The sequence below is a fragment of the Myxocyprinus asiaticus genome, chromosome 18 (genome assembly GCF_019703515.2).
Source record: "Myxocyprinus asiaticus isolate MX2 ecotype Aquarium Trade chromosome 18, UBuf_Myxa_2, whole genome shotgun sequence".
In the NCBI taxonomy this organism is placed as follows: domain Eukaryota; kingdom Metazoa; phylum Chordata; class Actinopteri; order Cypriniformes; family Catostomidae; genus Myxocyprinus; species Myxocyprinus asiaticus.
This window is the reverse complement of record NC_059361.1, coordinates 32,766,598-32,781,429: the sequence shown is the minus strand read 5'-3', so window position 1 is coordinate 32,781,429 and position 14,832 is coordinate 32,766,598. Positions and strand designations below refer to the sequence as shown.

The 14,832-nt window shown below is 42.4% G+C and overlaps 1 protein-coding gene across 2 annotated transcripts in view; it reads left to right on the top strand.

Annotated features, from left to right (window-relative positions):
• Positions 1–13,994, top strand: part of LOC127455937 (transient receptor potential cation channel subfamily M member 7-like) — a 48,428-nt gene extending 34,434 nt beyond the window's left edge. For both annotated transcript variants that reach the window (XM_051724127.1, XM_051724126.1), the window contains 16 exons: positions 81–213; positions 2,075–2,772; positions 3,846–3,940; positions 4,075–4,156; positions 5,280–5,359; positions 5,440–5,465; positions 5,552–5,577; positions 5,674–5,724; positions 6,294–6,338; positions 6,580–6,645; positions 8,995–9,278; positions 10,751–10,833; positions 11,000–11,205; positions 12,630–12,681; positions 12,806–12,912; positions 13,036–13,994. In XM_051724127.1, coding sequence (XP_051580087.1) covers positions 81–213; positions 2,075–2,772; positions 3,846–3,940; positions 4,075–4,156; positions 5,280–5,359; positions 5,440–5,465; positions 5,552–5,577; positions 5,674–5,724; positions 6,294–6,338; positions 6,580–6,645; positions 8,995–9,278; positions 10,751–10,833; positions 11,000–11,205; positions 12,630–12,681; positions 12,806–12,912; positions 13,036–13,166 — 2,165 coding nt within the window. In that variant the 3' untranslated portion in view covers positions 13,167–13,994. The remainder of the gene's footprint in view (positions 1–80; positions 214–2,074; positions 2,773–3,845; positions 3,941–4,074; positions 4,157–5,279; positions 5,360–5,439; positions 5,466–5,551; positions 5,578–5,673; positions 5,725–6,293; positions 6,339–6,579; positions 6,646–8,994; positions 9,279–10,750; positions 10,834–10,999; positions 11,206–12,629; positions 12,682–12,805; positions 12,913–13,035) is intronic.
• Positions 13,995–14,832: the final 838 nt, after the last annotated feature.

Here is a 14,832-nt window from a genome sequence, read left to right as displayed (position 1 = left end):
TTCACATCCACTGTTGGTGCAGTCACTCACCTTTTTATTTACTCTCCATCAGTGCTTTATTCTTCTGGATGTTTCTGCAGAGCTCTTCCTGACAGAGGAGGACCAGAAGAAGCTGCATGATTTTGAGGAGCAGTGTGTGGAGACGTACTTCCATGAGAAAGATGATCAGTTTCACTCTGGGAGTGAAGAAAGGATCAGACTCACATCGGACAGGTCTGAGCTCTCCACACGCAACACGATGTACACATGTATAGAACATGTTCTTTGATCAACAGCTAAACACAGCCCTGACAGGAAAATATGGTCCCACTGTCAAATCTAAAATAAACGATACTCCAAAAATAGACCAGTGAGCATGTTAGAAATAAGCATAACATTTTTGTAGACTGAGATCAGAATTTATGGCCATTTACAAAGTAATAATTTATGATAATTTCACGGATTATTTCAGAAGACAAAGCAGAATATAGTTCTTCTCCTCTCATTTACTTGCCACTAAGCGTCTCATAGTTTGGCCGACTATGTCTGCAATATGCATCAGACGATTAGCGAACAGTTGAAGCTAAAACTAAGTTCCGTTTAATGTGATCATGTGCAACTAGAGTTAGGAACCATTTTTGGACACATTTATATTAGGTGTCTTCAGCTACTATGTACTTAAGCATTTCATACAATGTACTTATTGTTTATATACGTGTTGTTGCATTGTACTTCCATTTAAAGTACTTGCATTTAATTACATCTGTAGTTACACTGTTAACCTTAACCCAGCCTTTACCCTAAACCTAATATAAACCCTTATCCTACCCTAACCCTAATCTAAACCTTAACCCTAAACCCCTAATCCTACTCAAACCCTTACCTTAAACCTAACCTTAATCTAAACCTTAACCCTAAACCCCTAATCCTACTCAAACCCTTACCTTAAACCTAACCTTAATCTAAACCTTAACCCTAAACCCCTAATCCTACTCAAACCCTTACCCTGAACCTAACCTCAATCTAAACTTTAACCCTAAACCCCTAACCCTACTCAAACCCTTACCTTAAACCTAACTTTAATCTAAACTTTAACCCTAAACCCCTTACCCTACCCCAACCCTTACCCTAAACCTAATATAAACTCTTATCCTACCCTAATCTAAACCTTAACCCTAAACCCCTAAACCTACTCAAACCCTTACCTTAAACCTAACCTTTAACTAAACTTTAAACCTAACCTTAATCTAAACCTTAACCCTAAACCCCTTACCCTACCCTAACCCTTACCCTAAACCTAACCTTAATCTAAACTTTAATCCTAAACCCCTAACCCTACTCCAACCCTTACCCTAAACCTATCCGTACCTCAACCTCAGTAGCAGCAAATGAGAATCTTGTGAGAATTTTGCAGAACAACATGTAGTTACACAATAAATAAATTGTATTGTATGTATTTTAATGTTAGTAAAAAAATTAAAACAACGTAACCAAAGGATTTGTAATAACATTCTGTTACGTTAACGGTTCTCAAATGTGCATTCCTTTTGCCGTGCTTGTATACTCTGACAGTTTTTACTGCTACTGCTCAGCGGCAGTGCAACACTGCTATTCAGCAGCGCGAAACATACAGCGTGACAAGTGTTGTCTGATTCCCGAATGAATGACTCTTATGAGCTGGTTCTTTTGTATATACACCACAAAATATAAAGTGCTTCCTACCGAAAGAATGACTTCTATTAGCCTGTTCTTTTTAGTGATAAAAAAAACATATTGAACTGCAAGTCAGTTATTTTGTTATGTCTGACTTGAAATGAACCAATAATTCTGAGTAATTACTGGATGGTTGTTCATATGACAATCAGCACATTATAAGTTTTGTTGGAACTGGAAGGAACTGGAATCGTTTAGAGGAAATTTAAATCGAAATTGGAATTGTTTAATTCCTTACTATACACAACCCTATTTGTAACACATATATCAAATCAGGTCAGCCATTACAGAACTGTAAATTATCATTAATAGATAATATAACATGAATAGATGCTGATCAAATTAGAATAATTTGAGAGTAATTTTAACTGTGTGCTTTTAGGGTGGAAACGATGTGTGTTCAGCTAAAAGAGGTCGGAAGCAAGGTAAACTTCATCAAGCGATCTTTGCACACTCTGGATTCTCAGATTGGGCACTTGCAGGATCTCTCAGCGCTAACCGTGGACACACTGAAGGCCCTGACGGCCCAGCGAGCATCAGAGGCCAGCAAAGTCCACAACCAGATCACCCGCGAGCTCAGCGTCTCCAAGAATCTGGTGCCTGGCCCGTCCGACATGGCGGGACATTCTAAATCGAGCGCATTGGTGCGCTGCAGCGTGGGATTCCTGCCACCTGCAACCAGCATCGCGGACTCCCTATTCGGGGGCGGGGGTGAAGACAGAGTGCTGCTACGTGAAGGGGAAGAGCTTATTTTGAGGCCAGAGAGACGCCCTCTGTTCATGCCTGAGGCTGGATCCTCGGGTTACGCCTTACCGCACACACACACTAGTACACAGTCCCCGCAGCTGCGCCTGCGTGGACACTCTCTGCGCGAGGGGAAAGTCAGCCGACCCGAAGATGTGAGTCCCTGCAGCCTCGTCAGCGCACCGGCCGCCACGGCCAAGTTCTTCGTCAGCACACCGACGCAGCTTGCGGACTCTCAGCCAAGCACACATTCACATGGCACACAAACGCACACACCCTCTCACACCATACAGACAGAGATGCAACACGCCGCCGTGGAGTTTGGGGCATTTGTGGGTGAGTATGAGGAGGAAGATGAGGGTGTTTATGGGAAGAGTGATGAAGGCTGCCCAGTGGTGGTCGTGAGTGAGCCGGAGTGTGAGGGATACATCAATCCCGCATTTATTGATGATGATGAGGATGATGAATCTGAGATTAGGTTAGAGGAACCTGTGGCCGCTGACCAGCCCGACAGAAACATGCACCTCCCAGCTCTTCCTCAGTCCTCTGATAATTGGCGCCAGCATAGCGGCGGACAGTTCCAGAAAGACGCGTGCTGCAGACGCATGCTGCAGAGACTCAGACAGAGAACCGAAGGTTTGGTTTCGGTCCAGTTCGGCCTGCTGGGGATCAGGGTTATAACCTCATCCTAACTGTGACCCTTGACCCTCTTGCCATCTGCATGCCCTTGTGTGTGTTAGAGAGGGTGAGACGGGTGACGCGCCTATCTGTCGGTGGTTTTTGAGAGGGAATATAAACAGGCCTAAATTACTAAATTGCCCCTCGGGAGTAAATAAAGTGGTATTGTGTCATATCGTGTGTTATTTTGGTAGAGACTAACCCTGGGATGGTGCTGGTGTGTCAAAAGCTCGTTTGGGGGGATTTTTATAGAAACGGTTAATTAAACTCACCGTTATGTGAGGGAAGCGTTTAACATGGTATCTTTGTTTTTGATATGCTGTATAATTTACTTATTTCTATGGCTTTGTTCACACAATATCTATATATATTTTTTTGGTAGTTTGAACAGCAAAATAGAACAAATGGAATTAGATTTTTTACAAACCATTCATATGTACCATTTGTATGTGGTTTAAAATCAGATTAAAATGTTTTTTTTGTTTTTTTTTTAATTGTGCCTCATTTACATAAGTCATTATTATAGCAACTGATGTAAATATACAGGATAATATTGACTACACTGTCTGAACAAAAGACCGGAATTGGATGCAGTATGAGCAAAGCCTATTTATATAAATGAATGAGACTCATGTGTCTATCTGTTGTGTGTGTGTGTGTGTGTGTGTTTGTGTGTGTGTGTGTGTGTGTGTATATAGTCTTTGGACTGATTTCACCATTTTTCTCTAAAGGTCACAAAGATGACCCAGAGGGTCAGAGGTCATTCCCCAAGGAGGTTTTGGCCACCGGGCGGCAACTCAGTCCACCCAGGAAGGGTCAGGATATGGTCAGTGTAGATTTTATATTGTAGAAGTGTCATAAACTAGTCTGAAGATTTCAGTTCTGTTGTTGATTGGCTGAATGTTCAGAATGATTTCTCGCTGTGTCATACCTAAACTGATGTTATGTGTTTGGCTGTAGGGGGTGTCACGGGGTCACATGCGGACTGTGAATTCATACGCTGGTTTCACCGAGTTTGACCGAAATCCTTCGTTCCTGTCCAGTGAGTCGAAACAACAACATTATACAACATCAGTGAATGCTTGAACTTTACCCTCTCACATGCAAGGGTCATTATATGCATGATGAAAGATAAAGGCCTCGTTCACACTGCAGTTGAATCCAAGTGTCCTCTCCAGTCCTGTGGTCTAGCAGTGATCCATACATTTTGCTCCTAATAGGGAAGGCTGTTTAAAAGGGCCAGGTAGACAAAACACTGTGCCTTTGTTGGCAACGGTTTACAAACAATTGCAAGACAATAATACACCTCTGGTCTCGAACGTTTGTTTGGTCAAAAATAGCTTTCACTGAACGTGTTAAGTAGTTGCTATCCATGTGTCTTGTATACAGCCATGAGATGCCGAACTGTTACTATGGTTATCACCAGGGTCCAAAAACTCGACAAGTGCCAAAGAGGGCTGGGCAATATGCAAGAAATATGTTCACGATATTTTTATGAAAAAATATTGCGATATCTGATTACATCATCTAAACCCTTACCCTACCCCAACCCGTTTTTCTTTCATCTGTTCTTCAAAATATAATAAAGTGTGTTTCTTCAAGCGTGTGTCTTTGTGTCATGAGATGTCTTGCAGTTAGTCTACCACAGTGGTGGGTAAATGAGCAAAATTACCCACTATGCACACGATATAAGCTACCCGCATTTGGCGGGTGCTAATTTCAAACCCTGTGCTGCTATTTAATATATCTGACAACTTCCCAGCTCTATGGTGTTGTAATTTCCCAATGTTGTTGATCATCGTCTGTCAATATTTGTCAGATATCGTCGATATTCGATTACATTGTCCTATCGCCCAGCCCTAGTGCCAAATGCAGGCAAAACAAATGCCTTAAGGAGTAAATTAAAACAGAATAACGGGTCATTTGGCCAATAACTTAAGAACTGCAATATAATACATGGTTTAAATTGCAAGAAATATAGTCTGACCCTCGCAGTTTTCTTATCTGATGTAAGTGATGTGAGCGACTCGCATCTTGTAACAACTTTTACCAACTTTTATTTAAAGTAGCATCAGAAGTAACTTCCAAAACTTTGCAGTGTGCATGTGGAAAGCATGTTTAACACAACCTCTTAAACTGTTAGTGTGTGTGTGTGTGTGTTGCAGCACAAAGTAAACAGGAAAGGAATCGTGTGTCATTGGAGGATATCTCACGACACGAGGATCTGTCAGCTGCGGTGCTATTGGTCAGTCAAACTTGCAACACACACCAACGCATGTGTGTTTAAGACTGTTACTGTTGTAACAGTTTTTCTTTGTTTTTCAGGGTAAATCAGTGCAATCCAGCAAAATGTGAGTAACTGCATCGTGTGTGTGTGTGTGTGTGTGTGTGTGTGTGTGTGTTTGTATTTTGACTGATTTTCCTTTGTTTTCTTCAGGAGTGTAGCAGATGACGTCTCAAACGGTGAGTATGGTTCCGTGTATATCTAATGCACTCTACTGATCCAGAAACACAATAATTGCTGAACCTAACCACATTCTCTGTGTTTGTGTTTTTCAGCTGCAGAAGGTCTGTACACTCGGCACATACACCTGGGTGCACGCAAGGACTGTAAGTCTGACACCTGCTGGTCTGTTTTAGAGCTGCGCTTCAAATGAGTTGCTGTGTATACATAAACAATAAATACAAAAAAAATACTAGTGGTACCATGGTTCAGGGATATCATCATGGTGATATATGGGTGAATCTCTGGGTCATATTTCACTCTAAAATAAAAATAAATAAATTATAATTTATAAAAATAAAGATTATGTTTTGCTGAAAAGAAAATGTAGCCTATTTTTAGCCCCAAAATTTAAATAATATATTACTTCAATTGTAATGTACACATAATTATAGTATTTGCTGTCTAAATTTGATTTTTGTTTATTTTTGTATTACTTAATGGTTCTATTTGCATTACTTTAATTCTTAATCATCCTAAAAAATAGGCATAATTTTCCTAATGTAAAATATAATGTTTTTTTTTTTCTTTTGATTTTTGGGTGAAATATGACCTGGACATTTCTTAGCGAGATTCCATGAAACTTAGTGATAACCATGTTCACACACCATGATATTTACATGGTACTAACATGTTTATTTTTACTTGGTTCTGTGTGTGTCTCTGTGTTGAGCAGCGATTGGTTCTCCGTTTAAGCCCATGGAAAGTTATCAGTATTCAGGTCAGTGTTTCTGTCTTTCACTCAAACTATAAACACGTCCTGAAAGCATAAACACATTCTGGTCCAAACCCGAACCATAATTCCTCACTACATTAAACACAGACTGTAATGATGCAATTTAAACCTCTCATTTAACTGGATGAGACATCAGGGTTTGGGTTTGAAGCAGACGTGGTGGCAGCTCCTTGTGATGTGTACTGACATCAGCCCTGTGTGTGTCGTTTGTGTATGTGTGTATTAGCGGTGGAGCGTAATAACCTGATGCGGTTGTCTCAGAGTATTCCATTTACCCCAGTGCCCCCTAGAGGTAAGACATGTTACTGCCCTCCTGCCCCTCTATCTCTCTCTCCTCCATTACGCTTTGCTCTCTGTGGGCGGTAAGAAGGTGAATATTGTGCAACAGTAGAAATGCGTCAAGCTGAAGAGATTTTGCTTATGGGTTTATATCACAGTAGATACACTATATTGCCAAAAGTATTCGCTCACCCATCCAAATAATTGAATTCAGATGTTCCAATCACTTCCATGGCCACAGGTGTATAAAATGAAGCACCTAGGCATGCAGACTGCTTCTACAAACATTTGTGAAAGAATGGGCCGCTCTCAGGAGCTCAGTGAATTCCAGCGTGATACTGTTATAGGATGCCACCTGTGCAACAAGTCCAGTCATGAAATTTCCTCACTACTAAATATTCCACAGTCAACTGTCAGTGGTATTATAACAAAGTGGAAGCCATTGGGAATGACAGCAACTCAGCCACGAAGTGGTAGGCCACGTAAAATGACAGAGCGGGGTCAGCGGATGCTGAGGCGCATAGTGCGCAGAGGTCGCCAACTTTCTGCAGAGCCAATCACTACAGACCTCCAAAGTTCATGTGGCCTTCAGATTAGCTCAAGAACAGTGCGTAGAGAGCTTCATGGAATGGGTTTCCATGGCTGAGTAGCTGCATCCAAGCCATACATCACCAAGTGCAATGCAAAGCGTCGGATGCAGTGGTGTAAAGCACGCCGCCACTGGACTCTAGAGCAGTGGAGACGCGTTCTCTGGAGTGACAAATCACGCTTCTCCATCTGGCAATCTGATGGACGAGTCTGGGTTTGGCGGTTGCCCGGAGAACGGTACTTGTCTGACTGCATTGTGCCAACTGTGAAGTTTGGTGGAGGGGGGATTATGGTGTGGGGTTGTTTTTCAGGAGCTGGGCTTGGCCCCTTAGTTCCAGTAAAAGGAACTCTGAATGCTTCAGCATACCAAGAGATTTTGGACAATTCCAAGCTCCCAACTTTGTGGGAACAGTTTGGGGATGGCCCCTTCCTGTTCCAACATGACTGCGCACCAGTGCACAAAGCAAGGTCCATAAAGACATGGATGAGCGAGTTTGGTGTGGAAGAACTTGACTGGCCTGCACAGAGTCCTGACCTCAACCCGATAGAGCACCTTTGGGATGAATTTGAGCGAAGACTGCGAGCCAGGCCTTCTCGTCCAACACCAGTGTCTGACCTCACAAATGCGCTTCTGGAAGAATGGTCAAAAGTTCCCATAAACACACTCCTAAACCCTGTGGAAAGCCTTACCAGAAGAGTTGAAGCTGTTATAGCTGCAAAGGGTGGGCCGACGTCATATTAAACCCTATGGATTAAGAATGGGATGTCAATTAAGTTCATATGCGTCTGAAGGCAGATGAGCGAATACTTTTGGCAATATAGTGTATTTTTGCGCAGCTATCAGTGGCCCAGACTGCTTAACTTAATTTACACATGAGAGCGATGGATTAAGTTGAAAATATAGAGTGGGATGAGTCCCAAAAAAGTAATGATGAGGAAAAACATATTGTGCATATGGTGTGTAACGTATCGTGGAGTTGTTCATGATTGCTGAGCAATAATATAGAATTTAAAGCTGAAGTATGTAACTTTTTCAGTGTTAAAATACTTTCTCCTGTACCAGCTTAATATGCAGAGACAACAATAAGTAAGACATTCATAGTTTTATTTTTTTAAACTGTTGTTTTGAGCGACCCACTTAGACCCGCCCCAACAATGTTACTCAACCAATGGTGTGAGTTGGGGGTGGGACTATCTGACTGAACAACTGCAGATGAGGGCGTATTCAAAGTTGTTTTGAAAACATTATTTTTATTTGTGCAATTCCATTCGGTGGTGCTAGTGTCACAGAAATTACATTCTTCAGCTTTAAGTGATGTGTGGTCGCAGTTAAGAACTTGTATATTTGTACTTTAACAACTGCTTTAAACATGGCTCATCCAATCAGAATTTAGAATAGGAACTATCCATTTTCTAATATTAGTTTTACAGTTTCCAGTCTCAAGTGTTACATAATGTGAAGCCATTTTTTGCACTCAATCATTTAATATAATAATTGTTTTTTTTGTTTTGTTTTTTTTTGCATTCGTCAAATTCCAAATAAAAAGAACAAATAACAAAATGAAATGAAGTACCTTTAATTCAGCCATTTTTCATTGAATTTCCTGCAAAAATATAACTACATCGCAATATATACTGTTACCATGATATAACATTTTGTTCATACCGCCCACTCCTAATTTGATGTTTTGTATTTATGTATTGTGTAAATGTTTTGTAACTCATCAGACATGTTTCATACTTGAAGTTCTCTCTGTTTGTGTGTGTTCTGCAGGTGAGCCTGTGACTGTGTACCGTCTGGAGGAAAGTTCTCCTAACAGCATCAATAACAGCATGTCGTCGTGGGCACAGCGCGGGCTCTGTGCAAAGATTGAGTTTCTCAGTAAGGAGGAAATGGGTGGCGGCCTTCGGCGGGCTTTAAAGGTTCTTTGCACCTGGTCAGAATATGACATCCTGAAACCTGGACACTTGTACATCGTCAAATCCTTCCTACCTGAGGTGGTCAACACCTGGCAAACCATTTACAAAGAGGACACAGTCTTGCACCTCTGTCTCAGGGTACAAACACACACACATATACTCTAAATAACAGAAAAAAATAGAGTGATCAAATCAGTTTCAGTAAATATCCATTGTTGTCTAGAGTACATCTGTTTTTTTTTTTTACACTTTTACATCAAATTTCTTTGTCACACTGCAGCTAAATACAGTCACTCCTCTTATGAGCTTGATTATTTATGTAATATAATGAATCTACAATCAAATTCATACTAAAAAAATTAATAAACACAAAAAAAAAAAAAAACGAGTGTAGTGTCTCCCATCAGCCCTGCTGTCTCGGTTTAACCATTGTAAGGGGGTTCAGTGGAAAGGAGGAGGCGAGAACCGGCTTGACAACTTAAATAATAATTTAATAAACAACTTAAACAAAACACACAACTATAAACACAGTACAGCTGCGTGCGTCATTCCAGCCCGGCCCCGCCCTCCTCGGCTCTACACTCCTCCCAGCGTTGCCTCAGGCCGGGGAGCCCCCGGCATGACGTACATCCCCCCCCATCCTCTCCGGGGGGGGCGTGCCTTGCGCCCCGACTGCCGGCGGGTCATCCCCGCCTTCCTCGACCTGGGAGGAGACAGGAGGGGAAAAACAACAAAACAAAATGGCGAGGGAAAGGCCAACACGGAGCGACAGAGAGAGAGACACGGGTTCTCTGATGCGCCGTCGCGTGGTCCTCGATCACTACTCCACCCTCTCAGGCGGACGGCAGCCGCTCCTCCCCGGGCGGACCGGAGTCAGACCTCCGACCCCCAGCGGACAGAACGCCCCTCCGCGTTCCCGGCGTCCCGTGGGGACACTCCTCCGCCCCTGGCAGCGGCCCTACCACTCCAGGTGGTCGGGGAGTCGCTTCCCTCCTCCCCCCGCGGACGGCGGTCTTCTCTCGACCCCTCCGTGTTCCCGGGGAACGGCAGGGCACTCCTCTGCCCCCGGCAGCGGCTCCCTCGCTCCAGGCGGTCGGGGAGTCCCGTCCCCACTCGCTTCGCGGATGGCGGCCGTTCCCCGCGTCCGGGTGGTCGGGCTACTCCGTCCCCCGTCGGATGGCAGCGGCGCTCCCCTGGGTGGACGGCAGTGTCGAGGACTCTGCGACGGGAATCCCTTCTCCTTCCCGGGTTTCGGCACCAGTGTAAGGGGGTTCAGTGGAAAGGAGGAGGCGAGAACCGGCTTGACAACTTAAATAATAATTTAATAAACAACTTAAACAAAACACACAACTATAAACACACAGTACAGCTGCCTGTAATTCTCTCTCTCTCGAACTGTCGTCCCCGGCCGCCTTTATCCCTCGTGCGCCCCATCAGGCTGATTGGGGACCGGGCGTGTGTCATTCCAGCCCGGCCCCGCCCTCCTCGGCTCTACAACCATATATTACAGTCCAGGAAGAAGACCACTTAAGGAGCATAAACAAAACACACCACCTCTGTCAGCAGCGGTATACTATTAATTTCTCTTTGTGTGTTTTTGTTCTTAACAGGAAATTCAGCAGCAGAGAGCTGCTCAAAAACTCACGTTTGCCTTCAATCAGATGAGACCCAAAACAATCCCATACTCACCCAGGTAACACACATTATTGATTTTATTATGAATCGTTTTTACCGTCTACATCACCAATGGGAGGATTGTTACATTTAACTCACTTCTTGAGTCAATTTTGTCCCTAAAAAAGCAAAGACCACCCACAGTTTTTGTTTAATGATACGAATGTTTTTTTTTTTTCTTGTAGGTTTTTGGAGGTTTTCTTGCTGTACTGTCATTCTGCAGGCCAGTGGTTTGCGATTGAGGAATGTATCACCGGAGACTTCCGGAAGTTTAATAACAACAATGGAGATGAAATCGTTCCAACCAACCTGCTAGAAGAAACCATGCTGGCGTTTAGTCACTGGACGTATGAATACACGCGAGGAGAACTGCTTGTGCTCGACCTGCAGGGTCTGTAGATCTTTTGCATTAATCTCTCCATTCTGGAAAACATTGAACATGTGCAGTAGATGCAGCTATGGCATTCTCGGTCTGCTTTTAAAAGGGTTATGGCATGAGGAATAAAATTTTCCTTGGTCTTTTGACATCTAAGAGGTCATTATACTATAAAAACATACTGTAAGTTTCAGAACTCAAAACTTCCTCCTCACTGCAAAAACAGCATTTGTTGGGGGGACCCTGGGTAGTTCAGTGGTAAAAGACGCTGGCTACCACCCCTGGAGTTCGCTAGTTCGAATCCCAGGGCGTGCTGAGTGGCTCCAGCCAGGTCTCCTAAGCAACCAAATTGGCCCGGCTGCTAGGGAGTGTAGAGTCACATGGGGTAACCTCCTCGTGGTCGCTATAATGTGGTTCGTTCTTGGTGGGGCGCGTTGAGAGCGGATGCCGCGGTGGATGGCGTGAAGCCTTCACACGCGCTATGTCTCCGTGGCAACGCGCTCAACAAGCCACATGATAAGATGCGTGGGTTGACGGTCTCAGACGCGGAGGCAACTGGGATTGATCCTCCGCCACCCGGATTGAGGCGAATCACTACGTGACCATGAGGACTTAAAAGCACATTGGGAATTGGGCATTCCAAATTGGGTGGAAAAAAAAATAAATAAATAAAAGAGAGCATTTGTTGAAACCAAGCTGCCAAAACGTCTCGTTTTCTACTTCCTCCTCGTGATGTCACACTGTGGTAGACATTTGCATCTGACCGCCTCCACAACAACACATCAATGCCCACTTTACCTTTAATCACTTCCGTAGCCCCACCCAGTAGCAGTGAGCAGTGAGATGGCAAGTAGAGAGAGCAGGTCAGTCAAGAGCAGAGAGCCAATCAGAACAGTGGGGGTTTACTGGCAAGTCTTAAAGGAGAAAAAGCACCAAAACCAAGCGTTTCTGACAGAGGGTATGAATGAGGGTGGAAAATGATCATGTTTTACAAATACATGACTGTATTTTGTGTAATAAACTTTACTAAATTTATAAGTGAACCTCAAGGAACATTAAAATAAAAAAAGGCCATTGTGGCCAAATGTCATGACCCCTTTAAAGGAATATTCCAGGTTCAATTCAACTTAAGCCTTATGGTCAGCATCTGTGGCATGATGTCATTTACCACAGACAGTAATTAATTTGTAAAAACCAACAGGAAACGTGTTTACCGTAATGCACATACAATTGAAGTGTTGCAGGCAAGTGTGCCAATGTACGCTTGTTACTGTGTTGGGATCACTAGTGGCACACAAATTACACACATCACCTTAAAGTTGTATTTTACCCAGAGAAACACTTCATGAACTGTAATGACTGTAATGACTGTTTTTTTTTTTTTTTTTTGCATTCTGATGTGTTGCTACCTGATTATGATATGACCTTCATCTCTACAGGTGTCGGTGAGATTTTGACAGATCCATCGGTCATTAAGAGTGGGGAGAAAGGGTAAGTTTTAAAATGTTACGCACTGTAGCTCAAGAACTTGTGAAGCCAGGAAGAAAAAACGGTTAATTGTAGATGAGAATCTTTTTGAATATTTTGTCATTTGAATATTTGGTGACTGTGGTAGGTCTTACGATATGATCTTCGGGCCTGCGAACCTGGGAGATGACGCCATTCGAAATTTCCGTGCCAAACATCACTGCAACTCCTGCTGCCGAAAACTCAAACTTCCAGGTGAGCGAGTTTTATAATGAATGTAAACATAATAAAGTTGGAGATTAATTTTTTTCTTACATTTTTCAGCCTGCATCTCTCAAAGTTTCAAAGGATCTTTTTAATGTGCACCTTTGTTTTCAGACCTGGAACGAAATGACTACACTCCAGATAAACTAACACTGCAGCACGACCCGCCCCAGAGCCCGTCCAACTCGCCGCCTACAGAGGGCACCAGTAAGGAACAGCGACCCTCCATGCGCTTAATGCTGTGAGCACACACACACACACACACGAACACACTCACAAGACTTGCATTACTGGAAACACAGTAATGTTATTACTGTCCTGAGTAGTTGTGTGTGTGTGTGTGTGTGTGTGTGTGTGTGTGGAGGACCTCTGTGTGGTTTATATGACGTTACACTGGTGAAGCCTCACCTATGAACAAATGAACTGATGCAATTCAGAAATGTTTTAAAATGTCACATTTTATCCTGTACAAGTATAATGGGAATTATTACCTTTTAAAGAGTATTTTTTAAATTGTTTTATGTCCATATGGAAATATAAAATGGTTAATAACTGGTACAATATCACTGTATAGAGTAAAGTATTTATTCTGAACTACAACATTGCCTCGTATAAAATAAAAGCAATTTTAAGTGCGATGTCTGTCACTTTTTGAAGAGAACACTTGCTCATATGAAATTATCCTATTTTGTACAGAGCTGAATGCCAACTAAATGTTTTTATGTACAAAAAAATGCATTTATGGTTCAAAGTTCATACATGTTTGAATCTCATGTAGATGATGGGCAGATTGCAATGCAAATGACAGCACAGTATGTGTGATTTCATTGTGCCGAACACTGAAAGCAAATGCACACAATCATAACTCAACTTTATAATGTTACAGTGGTACTCTTGTCTTTTATTGTCATTGGAGTATTGTGTAAGAAATGTAATCCAGTGTATCTTATAGATACATTTATCTGGCACTATTATAACAGTTGAAACAGGACAATATTTGATGCTGGGGATATGAATGGATCTCTAAAAACTTTTTACTGTACATTTAAACTAATAAAATGCTGAGAAAATCATCTGATGTGCTTTCCTCTTTTACTGGTGGTTTCTTTAACCCTTATAGTTCCAGTCAAAACTGACGATTAATCTTCTGAAAACTGTAGTTTATTTCATCTACTTTGAATTAAATTCCATGTGTTTGTTCACACATGGCATCAAAAAAAAATTTTTTTTAGATAATTTCCATAAAAGTTTATTGGTTTTATTTCACATTGTTACACCTGTGGTGTTCCTGGTCTAAAGTGACCGGCGATTAGACTACAAAATACAGAAATATTAAGTGTTCAGGAGCATCCCAATCCTTAAGATGAGCACATATGTGGATGTGTGTTTGCACACACAGAAGTCCTCGGACATGCACACACACAATGTGTGTTGAGCGCTCTTTTGTGCATCGTCTTTCCATGTACACTCTTTGAGGAATATCTCAAGATCTACTCATGTTGTGTTTGGGCTCGTTTGAATCAGGATAGTCTGCTGTAAGTTATTGTCTATGTTATATGAATGTTTCAGGAAGTAGTAAGGAAAAATGTGACAAAAAGACATTTCTGTTTATTATACACCGATCAGCCACAACATTAAAACCACCTGCCTAATATTTTGTAGGTCCCCCTCACGCTGCCAAAACAGTGCCAACCCGCATCTCAGAATAGCATTCTCACTGTGGTGAGAAGAATATCAGCTCAGAATGCTATTCTGAGATGCGGGTTTGTGCTGTTTTGGCGGCACGAGGGGGACCTACACAATATTAGGCAGGTGATTTTAATGTTGTGGGTGATCGGGGTATATACTGTGTGTGTCAGTGGGAATTTCATGCACTAATACCCACTGCATTTTGGCCTCTGAGTGAAACTA